The 19,913-nt window shown below is 43.2% G+C and overlaps 1 protein-coding gene and 1 long non-coding RNA gene across 11 annotated transcripts in view; one reads left to right on the forward strand and one right to left on the reverse strand.

The window, feature by feature from the left end:
• The window catches only part of LOC107320634, a 22,985-nt gene continuing 3,072 nt past the window's right edge, over positions 1-19,913 (reverse strand). Inside the window, exons 1-8 of one of the 10 annotated variants that reach the window (XR_004308998.1) lie at positions 16,756-17,668; positions 16,348-16,449; positions 11,713-13,245; positions 11,085-11,204; positions 9,235-9,332; positions 8,617-8,710; positions 1,096-1,239; positions 1-339 (exon numbers count right to left, since the gene is read on the reverse strand). This is a non-coding gene — a long non-coding RNA (uncharacterized LOC107320634). Of the gene's footprint in view, positions 662-1,095; positions 1,240-8,616; positions 8,711-9,234; positions 9,333-11,084; positions 11,205-11,712; positions 15,411-16,347; positions 16,450-16,755; positions 17,669-19,913 lie in introns of those variants that run through there. The other 9 variants (XR_004308999.1, XR_004309001.1, XR_004308995.1 and 6 more) reach the window with 9 other exon arrangements.
• Positions 15,827-19,913, forward strand: part of ARPC1A (actin related protein 2/3 complex subunit 1A) — a 14,839-nt gene continuing 10,752 nt past the window's right edge. Inside the window, exons 1-3 of the mRNA XM_015876666.1 lie at positions 15,827-15,959; positions 18,639-18,720; positions 19,291-19,395. Coding sequence (XP_015732152.1) covers positions 18,657-18,720; positions 19,291-19,395 — 169 coding nt within the window. The 5' untranslated portion in view covers positions 15,827-15,959; positions 18,639-18,656. The remainder of the gene's footprint in view (positions 15,960-18,638; positions 18,721-19,290; positions 19,396-19,913) is intronic.

Genomic DNA, 19,913 nt, shown 5'->3' on the forward strand with positions numbered 1-19,913 from the left:
TTCAGATCAATAACAGCAACTGTTTTATTAAAGAAATCTTTAATAAATTCCACAAAAGCAGCAAACACAGCACTTGCAAATGGAGGCTTGCTGCTCCCAGAGGCAGGAGGTGTAGCAGAGAATGCAGGATGAACACTGGATTCCCATCTCTTCAGTAGGAATATGCAAACTCGCTGGGTGCTGAGGTGTCCCTGGGCCAAATGATGAGAGTAAAGATGGACTGTAGCACCAAGCTGCATCCTGGCCATGGAAATGCTGCCCTGAGTATCACCAAGTGGTGCTGGAGGATGAGTTCAGTGACTTGAAATTCTGCTTGAAAGGGCTGGAGCCCACCTCTGCCTAAAACCGAGAGGAAAAAGCAGATATGAGACACAACAGAAGTTCTTCGTTACTGATTCTCCAATTCTTTCTAAAGTAAAAGAACTTTCCATTGACATTCTGTCCTGCTGCTGCAAACCGGTGGTGTGATCCATAGAACTCGTGTGATGTTTTGCTTTCCTGTCTGCAGGCATTAGACCACAGAGTTCAAACTCTGACTTTCAGATCTCTGAGCTCAGAATGACTCAGTCACTCAACTCCAAAAGGAAAAGAGGCTTTGGAGGAAGTTCATCAGGCAGAAATAACTACTCCATTTTTCTTTGCTCTCTCCAATTCTCCCAGTCTGTGAGAAAGAAAAAAAAACCATAATTCATTGTCTGCTTGCTTAGATACTGTGAGACCACAGTTTGCTCCACAAACAGGAAGGCGGCTGTGTTTTTCTAGGTATTAACTTATGGCAGCACAGTGAAGTGCTGCCAATTTGTACCACTGCCCAAAGAGCGCTGTGAATTGCTGAGAGCGAGCGGGATCCTTCTGAAGCAGTCAGTGTTGGACCGAGTCCCTCGAGGCCTATTGAAAACGCACACTCAAAGCTCATGTTGCTTTCAGGAAGCACCTCAGATGAATGTATTTCTCTATTCATTTTCAGTTTAATACCAGGACAGCGTTAGTTTCTCATCCGCTTCTATGCACCAGCCTTAGTATCTCCCTTCCTAGAAAACTGCAAGGAAGGGAAAAGGTGGTAAAACACATCGCCAAGAGCAGCAGGAAACTTACCTCACATGAGCTGTGTTTGCAATGGACTGTGGTCCCATGCAGAATGCTTCTGAAACCTTGGGCCCTTCTGACACCCGCTGCTGATGTGTGTGCTTCAGTTACTTCTCACATTGATTCCATGTTTTTCAGTTAGCTGGAGGGCATCTGGGAATGAGAAAACATGCACAGTAAGGCAGAGAAATCTTGTCATAAAGCAGAGATGACCTCAAAATTACAGTTGATAACCTCCATGAGATGGAATGAGACAAACTGATCTTGGAAGACCCTGTAAAGAAACGGCAGCTTTAAGGGAATTAATTCTCCAGGTTACAGAATCCTACTGAGGGCAGCTGTGCTACATCAGAGCTCTGACAGCATTAGCTACACCTGTAGTGCTGCTCAACTAGAAAGTCACAAAGGAAAATCTACAGTCATACCTTGATCTCATCAGTAGTAACACAATGATGAGCAGAAGTACAGCTCAGCTGCTCAGGTAAACCAAGTCAGAAACACACGGTTCTGTTCCTAAGTTTTTCTCTGACTCATTGTCTGATATTTGTAATTCATCTTCCACAGTCACCCACATATGAAGTGTGTATAATCACTGGCAAGTTATGAGGATTAACTGATTCTGTGTTTATATAAGGCCTCATGATCCTCAGATAAAAACTGCTTTAGAAATGCAGAATATTATCACAAATTAAATTTATTTTAGTGTCATCAATTAGTTCAGTGCTGGGTCTGCCAGCACTTCTGACAAACCTCCCCATAGAAATAAGCTTTGCAGAATACATATTTACAGCTCTATATTATCCAAACAGCTGATCTACCCTGTTACCTAATACAACATATAAAACCATGAATAAACACTGGCGTGATTTGCTAACACAAATCCTAACACAAAGCTTTCGGTGAGTACAGGTTAACTGTGCTTCAGAGCAGAGACATTGGAAGTCTGAAATACAGATGGAAAAATGCCATTAAGTGCTGATGTTTGTGCTTCAGACCACAGACCATCCAGCTCCTTCGGGTGCTTGCACCTCTACTTACAGACGAGTTGATGGTGGGGCAACAAAGAGCTTCAACAAAGGGCAAATGGACTTCAAGGCCAGAGACAGGACACGAGATTCTGCTTTACTCTGAATAAAGATTAACCTGTTAGCTACAGACAGGTAACACTTATTTGGCTTAGCTCATGTGAGATAACATCCTACCTTTTCTTAACCCACGGCAGCCTGCTCATGCAGCTTTATCTTTTTGATAAGATTGAGTTGCATAGAAGAACAACACAGACCTTACAAACCTACCCTGTTAAGATGGATTCTGGAGCCAATGGCTCTTTACACTCTTAAGCAATAGAGCCAGTTGAGATATGGGATTTGTCTTTCCCTACGTAGAACTTGACCTGTTTTCCCCTTGTTCCTGCAAGGTACTGTTCCACTTACTATGGAAGGTGGTAAATAAAACCAAAAATGGGAACACAGCTCACAAAGTGCTGCCATTCCGAATTCAAATGTTTTTCAGCAGGAATATTTCAGTGCCCAAACACTTAATCTAAACCTCAGCATTTCTACAACAACAACATGACCCACAAAAACCTGGGTCTGCAGCTGTTTCTGTGAACAAGCACCTATTTCCTTCAAGTAACCAAATCAACTTCATTATATCCCAATGGCCAGATTCCAACACAGCAGAGCAAGCTATTGATGCTGCACATAATACCAGTTGTCTACTGAGACATGTGGCCACACCTTTCCTGTTTCCTTGGCTAAGCATTCCCAGCTGTAGACCTCTCCCAGGAAAAAATAATCCTGTAGACCTGGCAAGCACACAGAGGAGGGAGGGAAGAAATAAACTTGTATGGATACAAACAAGTCTTCATCTTGCATCTCTTGGTCATAGACACTGCTGTGTTTGCGGTGCACCCTCCAGGCCCTTATACCGAAGGGCTGGAAGAAGACGTGTAAGCTAGGAATGCTGTAAGAGCACAGATAACAGTGTCTGTCTAAGACACTAAGTCTGATGGGGCAGTCCTACGCAGAGCCAAAGTGCAGCAGGTTAGGGAGAGCTGGCAGCTCTCTGTTTTACCCCTCAAGCCACTCCACTTACTTGTACAGTCCTACAGTGGTAGACAGATCTAGTCTAATAAATCTTCTGCAAGTTGCCAGGACGTGGATGTTAAATGTGTCATCTGATCTACTAACAACGGCAAGTCCTGAAGATAATTTAGTTCCAACAAGTTAATATTTTAATAGAATGCTCTGAACACAATCTAATGACTAATATAGATTAATAATAACTAACATTTCCATTTCAATTCACTCTATAAACGCTAATCAATTCTCAACCATATCAGGAGATAGGTCAGTGTTAGACACCCCATACAGATAAGAAAACAGATAGAGTGCCAAGAAGTAGCAGTGCTCCTTAAAGCACTCACAGGCTTCTCATGGGGGATAAGAATTTCTTTCCTTCTTTCCCACTAAGTGGAGAACCAAGGTAGAGAACCAAGCTAGAGTTGGATATGCTCTGCCTGCTCTTTGCTCACTGTCCACATCAGAATAACACATATTGCTTCAGCTCTCACAAGGGAAAGTTTTCCTCATACAACTTTTGGACTTGTTACCAGCTGATCTTGGTAAGGGCACATGGGGCATGAGCATCCTGAGGTTCATATGGGGCATATGAACAGAAGATGATCTCCCAGGAGCCAGAAGCAAAGAGCAGAACAGTCACCTCTTCATTCTCAGTCCATTGTCTGCTCAGTGGATTGCAGTGCAGTTCGTTTGCATAGGTCACATATGTCTGGCTCAAAACGTAGCAGCATTTCATGTCTCCATCTGACATGTCTGTCCTGGAAATTTTTCTTATCTCCAAAGAATAATTCTGGTGCTGCACCTGCATATCAAAAGCCTGGCAAGAATTCTGTGCGTTCAGAGCAATCACAAAATGGGTTTACTGTTGTAATTCTTTTGAAACGCTTTCAGAGAAAACAGTGATGATGACAAGCCAAGTTCTGCTTTCAGTTATATGAGCTCAATTCAATTCACTGCAGTAAAGCAGGAAAAAAAACACCCAAATCAAAGCAGGTAAGGAGAGCAGACACTTGGATCCTGACCAGAAAGATGTTTTGGAATGTTTCTAACTAATCCAGAACTAAGTTGCTCAAGTGAAGCACTGCAGCTTGAGGGAGCAAGGTCAGGGCCTTCATACTTCCAACAGGAGAACAGCACAGCCATTACTATTCATCCATCTCCAGTCCTGCACTGCTGCTGTGGTAAGCCTGGCTAATACCAGGAATTATTTGGAGGTGATGAAAGAGCAGTTGGAAGAGGAGAAAAAGAGCAAAATAGAAGTTCAGTGTCTGGTCTCTGAACTCAGAACTGAAACCTCAGTCTAGAAGCACAACACTAAGAGCCTTGGAAGAACCAAAGAGCTGGAAGAAACAAAGTGAGCACACAGCTTTCAGGGAGAATGGGGCAGGACTTAGGATGGTCTGTTATTTAGTTTGGCTGCTGAGTCACAGCTTATAGATGTGATCTGTTAGGACTCATTTTGGTAAGACAAAGGAAGGAGAGCACTCCTGCCAAGAAGAAAAGTACATTAGCAATAATAAATAGGGACTACTGAGACCTAACCCTTGTATGCTGGCAACAGAAAACCAACGCTGAACCTTTCCAGTAAAGGCTTGAAGTTGGACTTCCTTACTCCAACAGGAGCTTTATCTTCCAGCAGCCCTACAAAAGCCACTAGTATTTCCTGAGGATACAAGAATGCACCCAAATCAGACTGAACCCCCCGGAATCTGCTCCTTGAGATCTGGTAAGGTAGACAAGAAGTTAAGGCTATCTTTGTAACAGTCTCTCTCTAGCAGAGCTAACAAAGATGCTTTCATATAACAGAAAGAGAAGTTAAGGCGCCTGGAGGGTTTTAACCACATGTCTGAGACACGTCAAGACAAAATAAGCTATTCTATCTCTGCTTTGGTCCATAGACAGTCACAGGGAGTGAAGCTACCTTGTTCTTTACTATTATCATTGTCCTGGAGATACCTAAACAGGAAGTGGAAGAGTCTAACACCAAGAAACAACCCAGCAATGAGGAACTGAGCTGCAGTCCAGTACGATGTTTGTAGCTGGGGAGAAGATCCAGCCACATCTTTAATGGTTTAACAGTCACTTTTCTGATATTGCCTACAGGATTAGTGGTGAAAGTAGCAATAGTGCTCACGGAGATGACAACTGCTGACTCCCAGAACTCCTCACTCCATGAACTACTATGTTATTTCAGCCCCCTTTCCTTTGGGACAAAGTTGGCTGTGAGGTTCCAAGAAGCAGAGCAGACAGCTGAATCAGTCCAAGTCTGCACAGGCAGCTCTAAGCAGAGGCTTCAGACCAAAATGAAGAAACTCACTCTTGACCTGGAAAAGGCAAGAAATTCAACCATTCAAGAATACATCTAGCACAAGCCTGACCAGTGAGGGCTGATGGTGGAACCCCAGGGAGTCAGCTTTGGGCTGATTCCTTATTTCTTAACACTTTAAGATCTCTCTATCAAACGTCACTGTAATCAGTATGACCAAGAGAAGAAAGGCGAAGATGAGCCACAGCTAATTCTTAGGAGCACGCTGCAGGCTTCTCATAAACTCATTAGCTGCCTTCCAGAAACAATAGAGCAGCTGAAGTAAAAGCCCTCCTCAACTGCAAGGCAAGGAATTCATCTTCTTTTTAAGGATAATGAAATCCTGCTTTGAACTCTTCGGTGCTGCAATACCAGTGGGTTGTTTCACCATCGCTGCCTTTAATGAAGCAGTTCTTTACTCTTCAGCTTGTGGCGTTCTTATCACCATGGTATCTGACTGCACGTACTGATCATAAAAATACATAGAATATTTGTGATTAAAGGCTCCCAGGAAAGAAAAAAAACAAGTTCCTTCATTCTTTCCCCTCATGACAAGTCATTAAACACAGTCTAGAATAGTCTTGAATAACATCTTGTTTCTAACTGAATATTCTTTGAAGCAGAAAGTCACACTAATCAACCCAGGCAATTACTAACAGCACATCTGCACAACGAATATCTGAAGTGGAAAACATTTGCTCCACAGCAGCATCATTATAACGGCGGGAGCAAGGGAGACTATCACACTGATGGGAACTGGGGGATCTTGTTAAATTCCTAATGGTGAGGAAAGAAAGACTTGTAAACATTTTAATCACCCATTCAGAGCAACCAAGAGAAACTCTGCCAGTCGTTACAGTGGGTGCCAATTTAACTGTGACTGGCTGGCAGGACACACAGAGAAGTGAAGTGCAAAGAAAACTTGTGTCCATTGAATGCTTGGCTTTATCTTTCCAAGCCAATGCTGCTTGTGCTGCTCTGAATGAAGGAGAGAGCCTTTGAGAGGATGCTGGCAGAACGGCAACAAGAAAATATGAAGAGCTACAGGTTGAAGTGAATATCTCCCTGAAGCAATATACATGACTGGATGAGGCATCTCTAAGTATCAGTTCCAAGGATGTCACTTGAACTCACAGAGCCTCCCTTACTTGCTATACAGGCAGATGAGCTGCCTTGGCTTTCTTTTTTTAATAAATAAAAATATGCTGTAAATTGTAAGAATTGATCTCCTCCAGGAGGCTGAAAGATGACACTGTCAATATTTAGAAGATGCAGATTTAGAATCTGCCATCCTTGCAGCCAAGAGAAAATGGTGATGGAGTCCCTGGCAGAGATCCCAGCCAGCTTCCTGGGCTGTCTCCCCCAACCCATTACTCTGGCCTACATCACCTGGCAAAGTGCCTCATTCTGTTGCATAGAGACAACGTGGAATCCTATTTTCATTTTGTATGAGCAACCATCTGAAAACGGGAGAGGGGAAGACTAGGCTAAAAACTGGAGCAAATTTCTCATGATTTCATGGGCGGCTTCATTCTTCTGCCTCCATGATCACATTGAGCTCATTCAGAAATCCAGGATAATATTTAGCCATGAGAAAAAGGGCAGCTAATGTAAAGTGACTGGAGCCATTTCATGCCATTTCTATTCAAAGAAACTGTCTGGTGCACTTGGTAAAGTTCACAGTCCTGAAATAAACCTATCATGTGAAATATCTATTTTCTTCCCCCTGGAGGAAATTAAGGATCTAATCCATCAGCTGAGGAAGGGAGGACACAGCATTCACCAGCTGCAGAAGATAAGATTGAAGACTAAGATAAGGATGAACTGCAGGTGGCACTGGAGGAAGCTGTCTTCCCTAGAAGTACCAGTGCCACAGATGTAAGAGCTGCACACAGGCCTGACACCAGCTTGCACACATTCCACTGGACAGATTTCTTCCAGAGCACCTTTGGTTGTTTTTCTGCTGCATTTCTCCTTGCAGATTTGCATTCAGCTTGAACTGGTCCAGGTTAGTGGTCAGAAGAAGGATGAATCTGAAATAATCACATGTAGCAATATGACATTAAGTTGTATGCCAAAGCTGCAGCAAGGTTTAAGTTAGACACTAAGTTCTCTACTTGTAGAGGGAATTACTCCTGGGACAAGATGGTCTTGAGATCACAGAGTCTCCATTACTGGAAGTTACATACAGTCCAGTCTCATGTCCAGGAGCTGGTTTAACAGATAACCCCAATTTTAGATAGATTTTTAAGATGATTTCTTGAAAGCTCTCCTAGTCCTGTTTACAAGAAAGTATTCATAACTTAGTGCAAAATCTTAGTACCTCAGTTTTAAGCAGGCTTAGAAACTGGCTGTTTTTATTACTTGGTGGGCAATAATTTGATACAAAGGCTGGATTCGATTCAACATAACAGAATGTTGTGCCATATGCTTCACTGCACTCCGCAGGAAAATCACCAGCATGCAATTGAGTCTCCACAGGTGAGTCTGGAAATTGAATCAACAGGGCATGCTGAAAGTCCTGAGCTCAAGAAGATGGAAACAGACCCAAACAAAATGGAAATCAGAGGGGACGTGCCAACAGTAACAATAATGAGCTTGTCAAGATGCTGAATCAACTACAACAGAATGTCAAGTTAAACTGCAGAAGGTGCAAGCAGGACCCTGAATAAAAAACCATACCAGTTCTATCTTACACCTTAAGCAACAGAGCAATAAGTTATGTAGTCTTGTTTAGACAGATACCTTGAAAAACAGAGAATTTATATTCATTAGTCCCAGCTCTCCCACTCACACCAATTTCAACCCGCAGTAGTTCCAACAAACCTTATACAAGATATGCATTACTATCAGCTTTTCTCTCCACTCAGGTGTGTGCATATACACACACCAGCCTAACTCACCCTCTGTTACATCTGCCTCAGTCAGGAGAGCCTCTCACAGAGCACATGGCTACAGCAACTGCAAACAGGCACAAATGATACCAGGATAAAGCACAGCTTTTTTGTTTTTAATCTGGTAACACCCTAAAGAAAAGCCTTGCAGATCGACCTCCTACATCTTTCAGCTTCTTCTCTGTTCGTTATTTTCTCTTTCACCTGCTTTCAGGACCTCTTGATTCAAATAGATGAAGATGCTTACCAGCATGAGAAAAGCTGCAGGAAGAGCTCTTCAGCCTGATACTGACAGAGCTGGAAGGAGCACAAATCAGAGCAGCGGGTGCCCTCCAAAACTCCTGGACAGGGCAGAGGTTGTGGAGAGACCCAGTGAAAACAACAGCTATGCATAGAGAAGGTTATTTATGCAACAGCTATTTTGGCAGAGTTTATATGCAGGTTGTTTAACACTCAGTCTTACCTTTGAGTAAAAAATGCAGGGTTAGGCCAGTAATGGACAAACATAACACTGCCCTCTAAGGAAATTCTGTGGAACCTGAGGAGCTCAGCCATTAGAACAATTCTACTGATGGATGGCAAGATTTACTTAAAGTCTGGACTGTCTTGGCTCAGTTTTGCTTCTAGCAAGGCCTATGAAAAGGCTCTTAGCAGATTTGGTGGAAGAGTTAAGACAGTATTGAACACATCTGTAAAACCTGCCCTAAAAAGGGCACTATCAAATTCTGCCTCCATTGAAACTATAGTCTTGTTAGTTGTTTCCATGGTGCTGGGACTTCTCCATGGAATGCAGCCCACAGCAAGATCTACTTCAGTGAAATTTTAAGCATCTTTGCATTACAGATTGCAGTCTGAAATATCATACCTGCCATTTCATTCCGTGCATAGACCTAAGAAGCTATTTTAACATCCACCACATTGTGCAGTTCATTTCCATGAAGGATAGACCACACAGACAAACATCTGCAAGGAAAAGAATATGAGTTCTGGAATGGACTGGTGCCATGAGAAGCATTTCTTAGCTGCAATTATGGGACACCAGTTATAAGAACTGAGTCATAAATGCAGCTGTTATTTAAATAGGTTAGAAACTCCAACAATACATTTACCTGCAACTGACTGGTGATTAAAGGATACATTTTTAGCAGGTGAACTGCAACCTCTATGCCAAATTTGGAGTTTTAAGCTTTGTTAATACAAAACCTACATAGCACAGCAGTGGTGCAGCATTCTAGCACAGAGCAGCACGTTTACTTGATGCTCTTCAGCTGAAGAGCGGTGTGTTGTTAGAATGCAGTCTTTCTATTAAAGCCCTTGTAGTTCTTCTTCCTTAGAGTGGGGCTTGTTTTTTATTATGATTTCTTTTTATTTTACAGCAACAGCAGTCCTCCAGTGATTCATATCAGTAAACAGTGAGCACTAAACAAGCCGTGGAGCTCATATTTTCCATGAGATAAAAAGCCACGCATTGTAAATTCTGGAGCAGAGACTATATTTGTTTGTTGAGATTGCAATCAAACACATTTTCAGTCAGGTCTAAAGCCGGCTGCTGCTACTGCAGCTTAACTTTGAAATAAATAATATTGGTATATACACTCAAATCCATGTACACAGATATCCAGTAAAACAGATTCAGACTCGAGGACTCTGTAAACAACGGGGTCTATTTCTGCCTCCAAGGTGTATCATCATTTTAGCTTTCATTTAGTGTTAAGGCAAATACAGAGTTCCTAATGTTCCATAGCACAGATACAGTGGGGGTGAGAATCCCAGTCGACTTCATAGTGCACAATCTTATAGAGAAAAATAAGCTACTGAAAACTAATCCACAAATCACTTAATGAGATAAATGGAAGCCCCGGAGCTGAGCAGTTAACATTCCAGGAATCCAGTACTCCTTTATTTTCTAGAAGGAACCTACCTGCTATTAGATGAAGGCAAGATTCAATTTTTACCACCCTACTAACAAGAATGAGGAAATCATCCCTGAGCACTGAAAAGCTGATGAGAAAGCAAGGAAAGCTGGGGCTGATCCAAATTACGTCTCCACCCTTCTGCCCTTTATATTGGTAAATGGAATATATATCCTAAGGCTTCCAGCCTCTCTCTCCAGCATTTATTGGAAGAGCACTGTTAATAACATGTTAGCACTTGCTTTGCTTTTCACAATCCTGAAAAGCAGCATGCTTGTTAGTTCACTGATTGCAGTCTGGCAAAATTAATCCATGGAAGAAGAAATCTCCTTTCTCTGTGTCTCTTTGGTAATATACATCACAGATGGCACACTGAGGAGTTCCTCCATTTCCTCTCTTTTTATCCCTTCTTCCACTTATTGCACAGCTCCACCCATCACACTTACCAGGTCTCCAACACAAGAGGAGGCTAGTTTCCCTCTCTAGATAGTCAATGACATTCGTCATTGGCACAGAGGGGAGAAAAGTTGCCAGTACTGAGCAGATTGCTCCATTGGCACTGTGCTGACAACTGACACTTCAGAAATATCAAAGTTAGATGTGAGTTTAATGCATAGCATTTTCTCCCCGAGTTAAGGATGAGCATCCTGCCTTCCTGCTTAAGACTACCTCACTTTCAGACAATACCTCCACCTTCCATCCACTGCGTGCCCCTAAATCACATTTTTCCACTCAAAGGTGGACATCAAAGCCTGAAGTGTTATTAGAACAAAGTTATTGGCTTAACAGATAGGGATAATACCTTTGAGTATTCCAGAGGTACTAAGCAAGCATACTGGCACCTGGTTTATGGTCTGATCTAGCGCTGCCCATGTCAGCTGGGATTACTTCCATCAATTTAGATCCAATTGAGAAAGGCAGCCTATGATAAAGAAAAATTACAGATAAGGCAAATTCTCTCAGAAGGCAGCATGCAGGTCTACACATCCTACTTTTCAATAGCCTGTATAAATAGTTGCACTGTCACTCTGCTTCATACATTCCTCAGAATCTCCGTGCGTGGCAAAAGAGCTGTGTCAGGAACAGGACCACAACATGCACCTGGAAAATCTTAAAGAACTAATAAATTGTAGTTAAAGATCTGTAAGTCAAGATTGAATAGGCTGAGTAGCTCACCATGGAAGGACAAAAAAAGCAACACAAAAAAGAGCTACCATGAAACTCCAGCTAGGCAGAAGAGGTGCATGTAAGATGCTCTCAGCCCACTGGAGCTGAAAGGAACTTCAGCACTCTGCACCCTGAGCAGAACATATCAGTCAGAATCTTCATGGTGTTTGAATAGAGCAGCAACAAGCTACCGGTATCAGCAGCTGATCTACACCCACAAAGGAGAACTTGCAAGGTGTACTATCAGCAGTGGCAGGACTTACCCTTTATTTTTGTGTTGCAACAAAACTCAAGAGTATGAGCATCTGCAGATCCTGGGGTAGATTCCATCTTCCAATTTCTTTTCCTGATCCTCATAATTCCATATCAACACTTCAAATCCCTTGTGTTATTATTTATACTGCTGTTCCTTTTTAGATTAGTAACTGGATATAGAGCTATATGTGTTTCCAAGCAGAAACATCAGGTTCTTCTGCAGAACTGAAAACACTGAGAATTCAATTGAAGCAGCTGTATATATCTCCTGTCCAAGCTCAGTGCTTCATCACGTAAATGCATCTTGATAATTTGTGAAAGGATCACAGCAGACATATCCTAAGACACTTATTTTCCAATGCAAACTTCTCTCTTGTTAAATATTTGCTGGTCTAGGAATAGAAGGATAACCAAAGCCTATCCAAGTACAGGAAGGCCAAACACAAACTAGACGACAGAGGAAAGGGGTGGGATGGCCAAATCAGCTCAAAATGCACACCAGGGATTTTCTCAGCAAGAAAAGAGCTCACTTCTGGGGAGATACCCAAGTGACAAAGTCCTTTTCCTCCATGTTAGTGGCTCAGGAACAGGCACTGAAGTTGGAGCTCATGTCTGAAGCCACCTGCCATGAATTTATCATAGCAGAAAAGGGTGTGGAACCAAGATGAGGAAAACAGGTGTGTTCTCAACATAGATACTCCACAAACCTGTTTATGCATGGAGATAAGGTCTGAAATGGCAACTGTACAAGGGGCGTTTTCACTAACAGTAAACAAGAAAGGGCTAATAAGCAGCATCCTACTACTTCCAAAAGGGATGACCAATAAGGACACCTTACGGGCACCAAAATTGCACAGGAAGGCTTTTCTTTAAGAGAGATTCTGTCTCATCTGGGGGGCATGGTATATAGCAAAATTGCACTAACAGGCTTGAGATCATTTAGATGTCTACACAGTTAATACATGAGAGGACAGAAGGAATGCAGCAATGTGCAGATGGAAGAACTATCTGCATGAGATCTGAGAAACTGAAAATAAGAGTCCTCAAGTGTACCCTGAATGACAGAAGACACCATCAGTACTTGAGAAATACCTGCACTGACAGGTGTGGGGCTTTAAGATACAAGGTGGGATCTGGGCTATTTCTTGAAAATATTGATAATAGCTGTAACGCAAAGCTCTTGCGTTATATATAATAATAATAGCTCTTGATAATAGCTGTAACGCAAAGTCTTAATAAAGGTTATTATATAGAAATAATAATAATTGAGATTGTTCACAGTGTGACAGCAAAACAACAAACCAGGATGCTGCTCAAACCTGTTGCCACAAGGTGCTGCAATAGGATGATGGAGAAGCACAGAAGCAAACTCTGACAGCCTGGGAGGTGGGCACAGCTCCTGTGGCAGCAGAGCACAGGCTGCAGGGCATGAGATTATCCTGGTTGTGGAAGATACGTTCAGGAAATAGCAGGGCTGGCTCCTAGTGAGTGCCTCGAATGAGGCAGTGCTTAAAACAGCTGGGTACAATTTCACTGTCAATCTAAAAAGAAAAAGCAATAAATATTGCCACTGTTTCTTTTCTCTGGAAAGCAGGTTAACAGCAGGGCAGGTACTGCTGAGCATTGCACACTGGACACTTAGTTCTAAAGATGGGAACTTGGAGCCCCAGCCCTACCAGCTTGAGCACGGAGGCTCCCATCTTCTCTGACAGGAAGGAAAAAGCAGTCAGCATTGAGCTTATCATTACCTAGAAAGCCAGTATGCAAGAAGACCACTCAGTAAGCCTGATCAATATGCAGTCTGCCTTCCTTCTTATTTTGTGTCACAACCATTGCACAAATTATATGAAGTTCTAACAATTGTCACACATAACATTGTTTTAAGATGCAAAATAACCAACAAAAACAAAGCAGGACAATTGGATACAGGGACTTATCATGCTTTAAACTCATGAATTTGCAGTTCTTTCAATCGGTGACTTCATCTGACCTTAAGGCAAACACTCATCATAATTCAAGAGTATTTCTGATGAGAATCAATCTTGATAAATAGTGACCTAAATGGCAGTTCTAGGACTGCAGAGGATGCAATTAGGAAAATATGACCTTTCATGTGTCCCCCTTTTAAGCATCAGATATGATATAATGCTCAGTGTCAGGAATTGCTACGTTTTCCAGTAGTGAGATGAATAACACACATCTCAAAGGCCTCTCAAACTAAGCACTGTTATCTGCAAATACCCTTTTGTTACATAGCATCTTACTTTTTGAGTAGCTGTTACCAACTGTATGCCCTTGCATACAAAACAATGTCCCAGCTCCTCCTGGCCTCCCCCCCCCCAAGTATATCCTAAGGTCATACTACTATACTACTTTTATTACAATCAGTTTGATTTGGCTTGCAAGGCCTTAATCTCCAAAACATTGGCATCCTTTCTGGATTACCACAGTTAAATTGCACCAGCAATACCACAGGAACAAAGGTGGAACGTACTCTGGAAAGCTATGCTGAAGATGAAGCCTTTAATGCTTAAAAGCTCTGCAGAGTTCCTCATTTAGATACTTTCACCCCATCTGCTGAAAATGGTTTTGAAAACATAAAGCCATGCTTAAAGTCAATTTCATTCCCGTTATGTAACGTTACTTGGCCTAGTTGAGCATCCTTAATCTGTGCAGCTGAACTAGTTTTATCGTTAAGCCAATAAGGGCTGCAGCCATTACGTATCTCAGGGCTGAAGAACCACAGCAGCACCGGTTTAGGAGCCCATTAAGCAAAGTCTCCTTCCTGAATGAAAGACCTTCCATTGTACTTCACCCATTGTGAGAAATATTTGTCTGATCTATTCTTAAAACCTCTAAGAAAAGCCTCCATGTTGCCTAGTCATCTGCCTGCTACTTTAGCTTATGGCTCCTCACCCTACTACCCCCAATGGACATGAGAGAACAAATCGTCCCTTCCCTCATGGCAGCATCCTTTTATCTATTTGAAGACTTACGTCTGTGGCTCTGTTCCCTCCAGCTCTGTAACAGTCATGTGTTCAAAGACTGAGCATTATTTTTACCCTTTTTCCTCTAAATCACACACATTTTGCTCACATGGAGCCCAGCACTGGACACACCGTTTTAGCACAGCTCAGCATGGCAGGATGCCTGTATCCTATTAGCACTATACAGACCTGCATGGCATTCACTGCTCTAACAGCAGGACATTGCTATTCAGCTTGCAGCCCACAGCAGCTCCTCCATCCCTTCCTATAACACACAGCTGCCTTTCCTAACACCAATACAACCAGCCCCACAGTTATAAGCACACAGTACTACCTGATGCTTTTTCCCATTGAGTTCCCCTCTTTGCATTCTAGCCCTCTGACAGTGCATTAATACAAGCTCAGACTTGACCCCATCTCCAAACACAGCAATTACAGGGGCTGTTTCATTATAAATGAATAATGGACCGAAGGTATTTCCCCAGACAAGCGCTGACACCAAGTACATTGTACCCCAACCAGCTCTACCATGCTGGACACAGCTTGCCTTGCTCCCTCCATCCACCGAGGCACAGCATGCCCCCCTCACACAGCCATAGAGCCCTCTTACACCTATAGACCCCCCTCACACAGCCATAGACCCCTCTTACACCTATAGACCCCCTTCACACAGCCATAGACCCCTCTTACACCTATAGACCCCCCCCTCACACAGCCATAGAGCCCTCTCACACCTATAGACCCCCCTCACAAGCCAGCACAAAGACGCCTCTTTACACTCTTACTATAACTTCCCCTCTCAGCACCTATAGGAGCCCCTCAACACAGCTATAGACCCCTCAACAACAGCCCATAGACCTCTACACCTATAGACCCCCTCACACAGCCATAGAGCCCTCTTACACCTATAGACCCCCTCACACACAACGTGAAGCCCCCCCCATCTGTGCCACATCCCCACACTGCGCATGCGCCCCCAACCCGCCCGCCGCCTTTGTGTGCGGCACATTCCTCCCTCCCCCCCGCGCATGCGCACAACGCCTTCCCGTCACGCCCCGACACCCCCCTCCCCGTCAGCATGGCGCATGCGCATCCCGCGGGGTTGGCCGGCGGGCGGCGCGCATGCGCAGTGCGCGTTTCCTGGCTCCCTTGTCAGTGCCGGGCCGCCCCCCTTTCCCACCCCTCCCCTCGGCCGCCGCCGCCGCCCGGAGCGGAGTCGCGTTGACTGCCCAGAGTCCGCGAGCCCCGCTCCGCCCCCGCAGCCTCAGGTGAGTCCCGGCCCCGACCGAACGGCTGGCCGCCCTCAGGCCCAGCTGCTGAGGGGGCGGCGGCTCTGCAGCACTCAGCCGCGGCCTGCCCGCCGTGCGGGGCCCGTACCCGGCCCTGTGCTCATAGAGGGGCGGGTGGGCCGGGAGAGGGGGCGGCGGGGCAGCTCCGTCCTTGTCCGCACCGCACAGCGGCCTCAGCACCGGGCACCTGTGTGGGACGGCACCGCCCGGCTGAGTGCGGCCACCGCCCCGACGGGAACGGGCCGATATGACAGCGGGGGGAGGCAGCGATCAGTCACAGGCAGCTCTGGAAATAGGCAGAGATTTACAGCAGCTCTCACACTCACACTGTCTGTAATTTGGAAGCATCTCCTCGCTGTCTCCTTACCTCGTGCTTCTCGAGAGGTGACAGCAGCTCAGTCCTGGGCTTCTCAGGGCTGAGTTTCTGAGGGGCTGTGTGGGTGAGCAGGAGGAATTTTGGCACCCTGCCCTTAAAAGAAAATATTGAAACAAGGACAATTAGTTTGCATTTGAAAGGAAGCTCTATCTACCTAACAAAGTTACCTTGACAGTGCCTTTCCTATGTTAAATCCTGAGCTTGGCAGACAGGAGAACACTGTGGGGTTTATGCTGTATTGGTTACATCAAGTCATTCAGCCACTGATAAGAAATAAATCTTCATAAGATCTTACAAACAGTATTTATCTCCCCAAAGGAAATAATATTGCAACGATCAGATGGCAAATATTTGTGCTCTTTGAGATTGTCATCACTGTTCTTTCTTAATGAACATTACCTGCTTGCTGTGAGTTGTGGTGCTTGAGAAGGATGAGGATGCATCATGTCCCTTGTCCAGCTGTAAGCTTTGGGAACAGCCTGTAGGTTAGTGAGCAAAACAATCTCTGAACTAGGAGCTGTTAGGATGGGACAGCAGTGTTTGTACAGGGAGCCAATCTGTGCAGAAAGCACGAGGACTGCATTAGAAATAGCTGCATTCTTCAGGCAGCAGAGATTGGATAGTTTTACTTTGTATTTGGAAAGAATCAAAAAGGCTGAGCATTCCCTGTTGGTAGAAGAGCTCGTCAGCTTTTCTTGTATATGGAAATGCACTGCTACTGAATTGCTGGCATGTATTAAAGCAAGACTGGGGAAAAAGCAATTTGCTGTGATGTTTTGCTTATGTTAATGCATGGAATCTCACACCATAGCTGCCCAAGGTCAGAGGTAACTTGGATCATGGCAGTTCTCTCACATTAATAAAAATAAGTAATTATTCTTCTGAGGGCTGTACTCAAATAGCAGCTTTATGTGATCTTTAGCATATGATTATTAGAAGAAAATTAGAACAGTTACAATTATGAACTGGACTTAAAATGAAGTTCAGCTAAATGAGCTTTGAGTACATTTAATGACACTGCAGATCATGGCTTTCATATATAATATAGATTACTATATATATATATATATGAACAGTGCTGCATCATCTCTACTCAGGACTTTAGGCATATTTCTTAAAGCAGGGGAGTGCTCAGCTCTGTAAGGGGTTACTCATCTCTCATTCACTCCTGAGTTTCTGTGGGACTGCCGTTCATTTCCTGTTTGCTTCCAAATTCCTACCTTGTCCTGAAGTCTCCACCCTCTGCTAACATGGCCATACTTGGCTATGTTGTAATTTCAGGCTGCGATGGGTGTGGATGTCTTGGAGTGACATCACAGAGATGGTGCTTTTTAGATGTATGCAGTGGGGCAGACCGACAACGTGCCATCAGCCATGGATAAATTGCTACAAAAGTTTGTTTAATATGTGAAAGGAGGAAGAAATGGACAAATCCAAGTTGTGTGTGTTGAGCTGTGCACATTGCAGCTGTTGCAGGTGACCTTGAGTTGTTACAGTGCTACCTTCCATCCGTTTATGCTGTCCTTGATTAACACAGGACACAGAAATAAGATCTGATATATTAAACAGCTTCGCAGTCACCTGTTTGCACTGTCTCTTTCATAAGAGAAAAGAAAAAACTGGGTGTCTCACTTTGTATGAAACAAAGCATTCACAAACCCAAAGAATTCAATTTGATCTTTTACTGTTTGAGTCTCATAAGGATGGAAGCCATAAAGCAATTAATTGTTAGGATTAATTTGAAGGAATTAGTAATTAATTACTGATGTTAGTAGTTTTTCCCTGGGATACACATAAGTAGTTTTATCAAGCAACACATCAGCAGATTACAGTCACATCTGAGCACATCAGCTTAACCTCCTGATGGATGGAAAAGAAAAAGGCTTCATTGAGGCTCACAGCACTACAATACACACCAGAATGTCAAATCAGTTCACTGAGACATCACTGAATTTCTTATTTAAGTATTCTAATTCCCCAGTTAAATTCTTAGGTGTGTTAATTTCATAAGAACCTGTTTCCTCTTATGAGGATACAGGAAGAAACAAGTGCATACACCTTTTAGAGCAATTCATTGACCTACTAAAGATCTTGGGGCACACAGGGAAAGGTCTTAATTACAATGACACATGCACAGTAGATAGATCATCATAGTGGACTGAAGCAGCCTTTGTAGATGTTCAAGACCGATTTGTTTTTATAACTGTTCAACTTTGAAGTGCTTTGTTGTCATTTTTACATCTTTACGTTTTTTTTCCCCCCCCCCAACTTTTACAACATAGGAATATCTTTAACTCGGAATGTCTCTACATCAGTTCTTATTGGAGCCAATCACCTGCCATGCATGGAACAGAGACCGTACTCGTAAGTAACCTTTTCATTTACTTTTTCAACCGCTCTTTTCTCTGTGCTGTCAATCGGATCATCTTGAAACCTTCTGGACCACATTCAAGAAAGATGTGGTCAAATACATAACGCTGCACTTATAACCCAAAAAGCACATTACATTCCTAAATCTGGTTTTGATTTTTAGACCCTCTTTTGAAACTTTGACATGTGAGCAAACCCAGTCTTAGTGGAGCTCCAGAAAGTCTTGCCTTGGTCTTTACTTCATGAGAACATGACTTATCTCATACTCTTTAACCTCTTATTTCCCAGCCCCAAACCCAGCCTTTTCTTTTTATATATAGTCTTCTACTGAAGAAGGATAGTTATATTCTAAATGCACTGTCTTTCTGTTCAGTGTACTCACAATTGTGTTACAACCATCATTATTTGATATTATCCAGCAGGGATGTTAGCCCATCATTTACAAGGCCTATGTACTCTTAACTTTCAGAGCATTACAAGTTTTAGACTGAGAAGTTTTCCCCAAGTAAAAAGATATTAAAAAGAGCTTTCTGTACTAATGGACTGTTTCTTTTCTTCTACAAGAAATTGCCATTAGTCCTAATAATCATGAAGTTCACATCTACAAGAAGAATGGGAGCCAGTGGGTAAAAGCTCATGAGCTAAAGGAACACAATGGACACATTACAGGTAAGCAAAGAGCACACTGTGCCAGACAGCAATTTCCCTGCACCCTTCTTTCTCTAGCCAAGCATCTGAACAGGAAATCTGCAATAAATAGATCTCCTTGTATGTTATAATTCCCACTTTATGGAGAACTTTGTTGCATTTTCCTGGCCTGCATGCAGTAGGCTGTTGGGTCGTGGCTTCTGTCTGCATCTGCAACAAATAGCCTGTTTCAGGGACTCATTTCACCAAGTTTGTATTGGTACATTTCTCCTTTCTCTTTGCTACAGTACACTGGCTATAGGATCTTAAGTGTTTTATGTGCCACAGATGCTGATAGAAAAAAGAGTCCTTCTCTTTCTCAGTGCTAATGCAGAGAAACGTTTGTGTAGCATTCTCAGTGAGCAGAAAGAGCAGTTCTTCCAAGCCAGACTCATGAGGAAAGCTCTAAGAACTGACTTGACTGCAAAGTGAAAAACAAGTCAACAAAAAAAAAAAAAACCAACAAAACCTGCTTTGGCCATGTTCAGGAAAAGATTGGA

The sequence above is a fragment of the Coturnix japonica genome, chromosome 14, assembly GCF_001577835.2.
Source record: "Coturnix japonica isolate 7356 chromosome 14, Coturnix japonica 2.1, whole genome shotgun sequence".
Classification (NCBI taxonomy): Eukaryota; Metazoa; Chordata; class Aves; order Galliformes; family Phasianidae; genus Coturnix; species Coturnix japonica.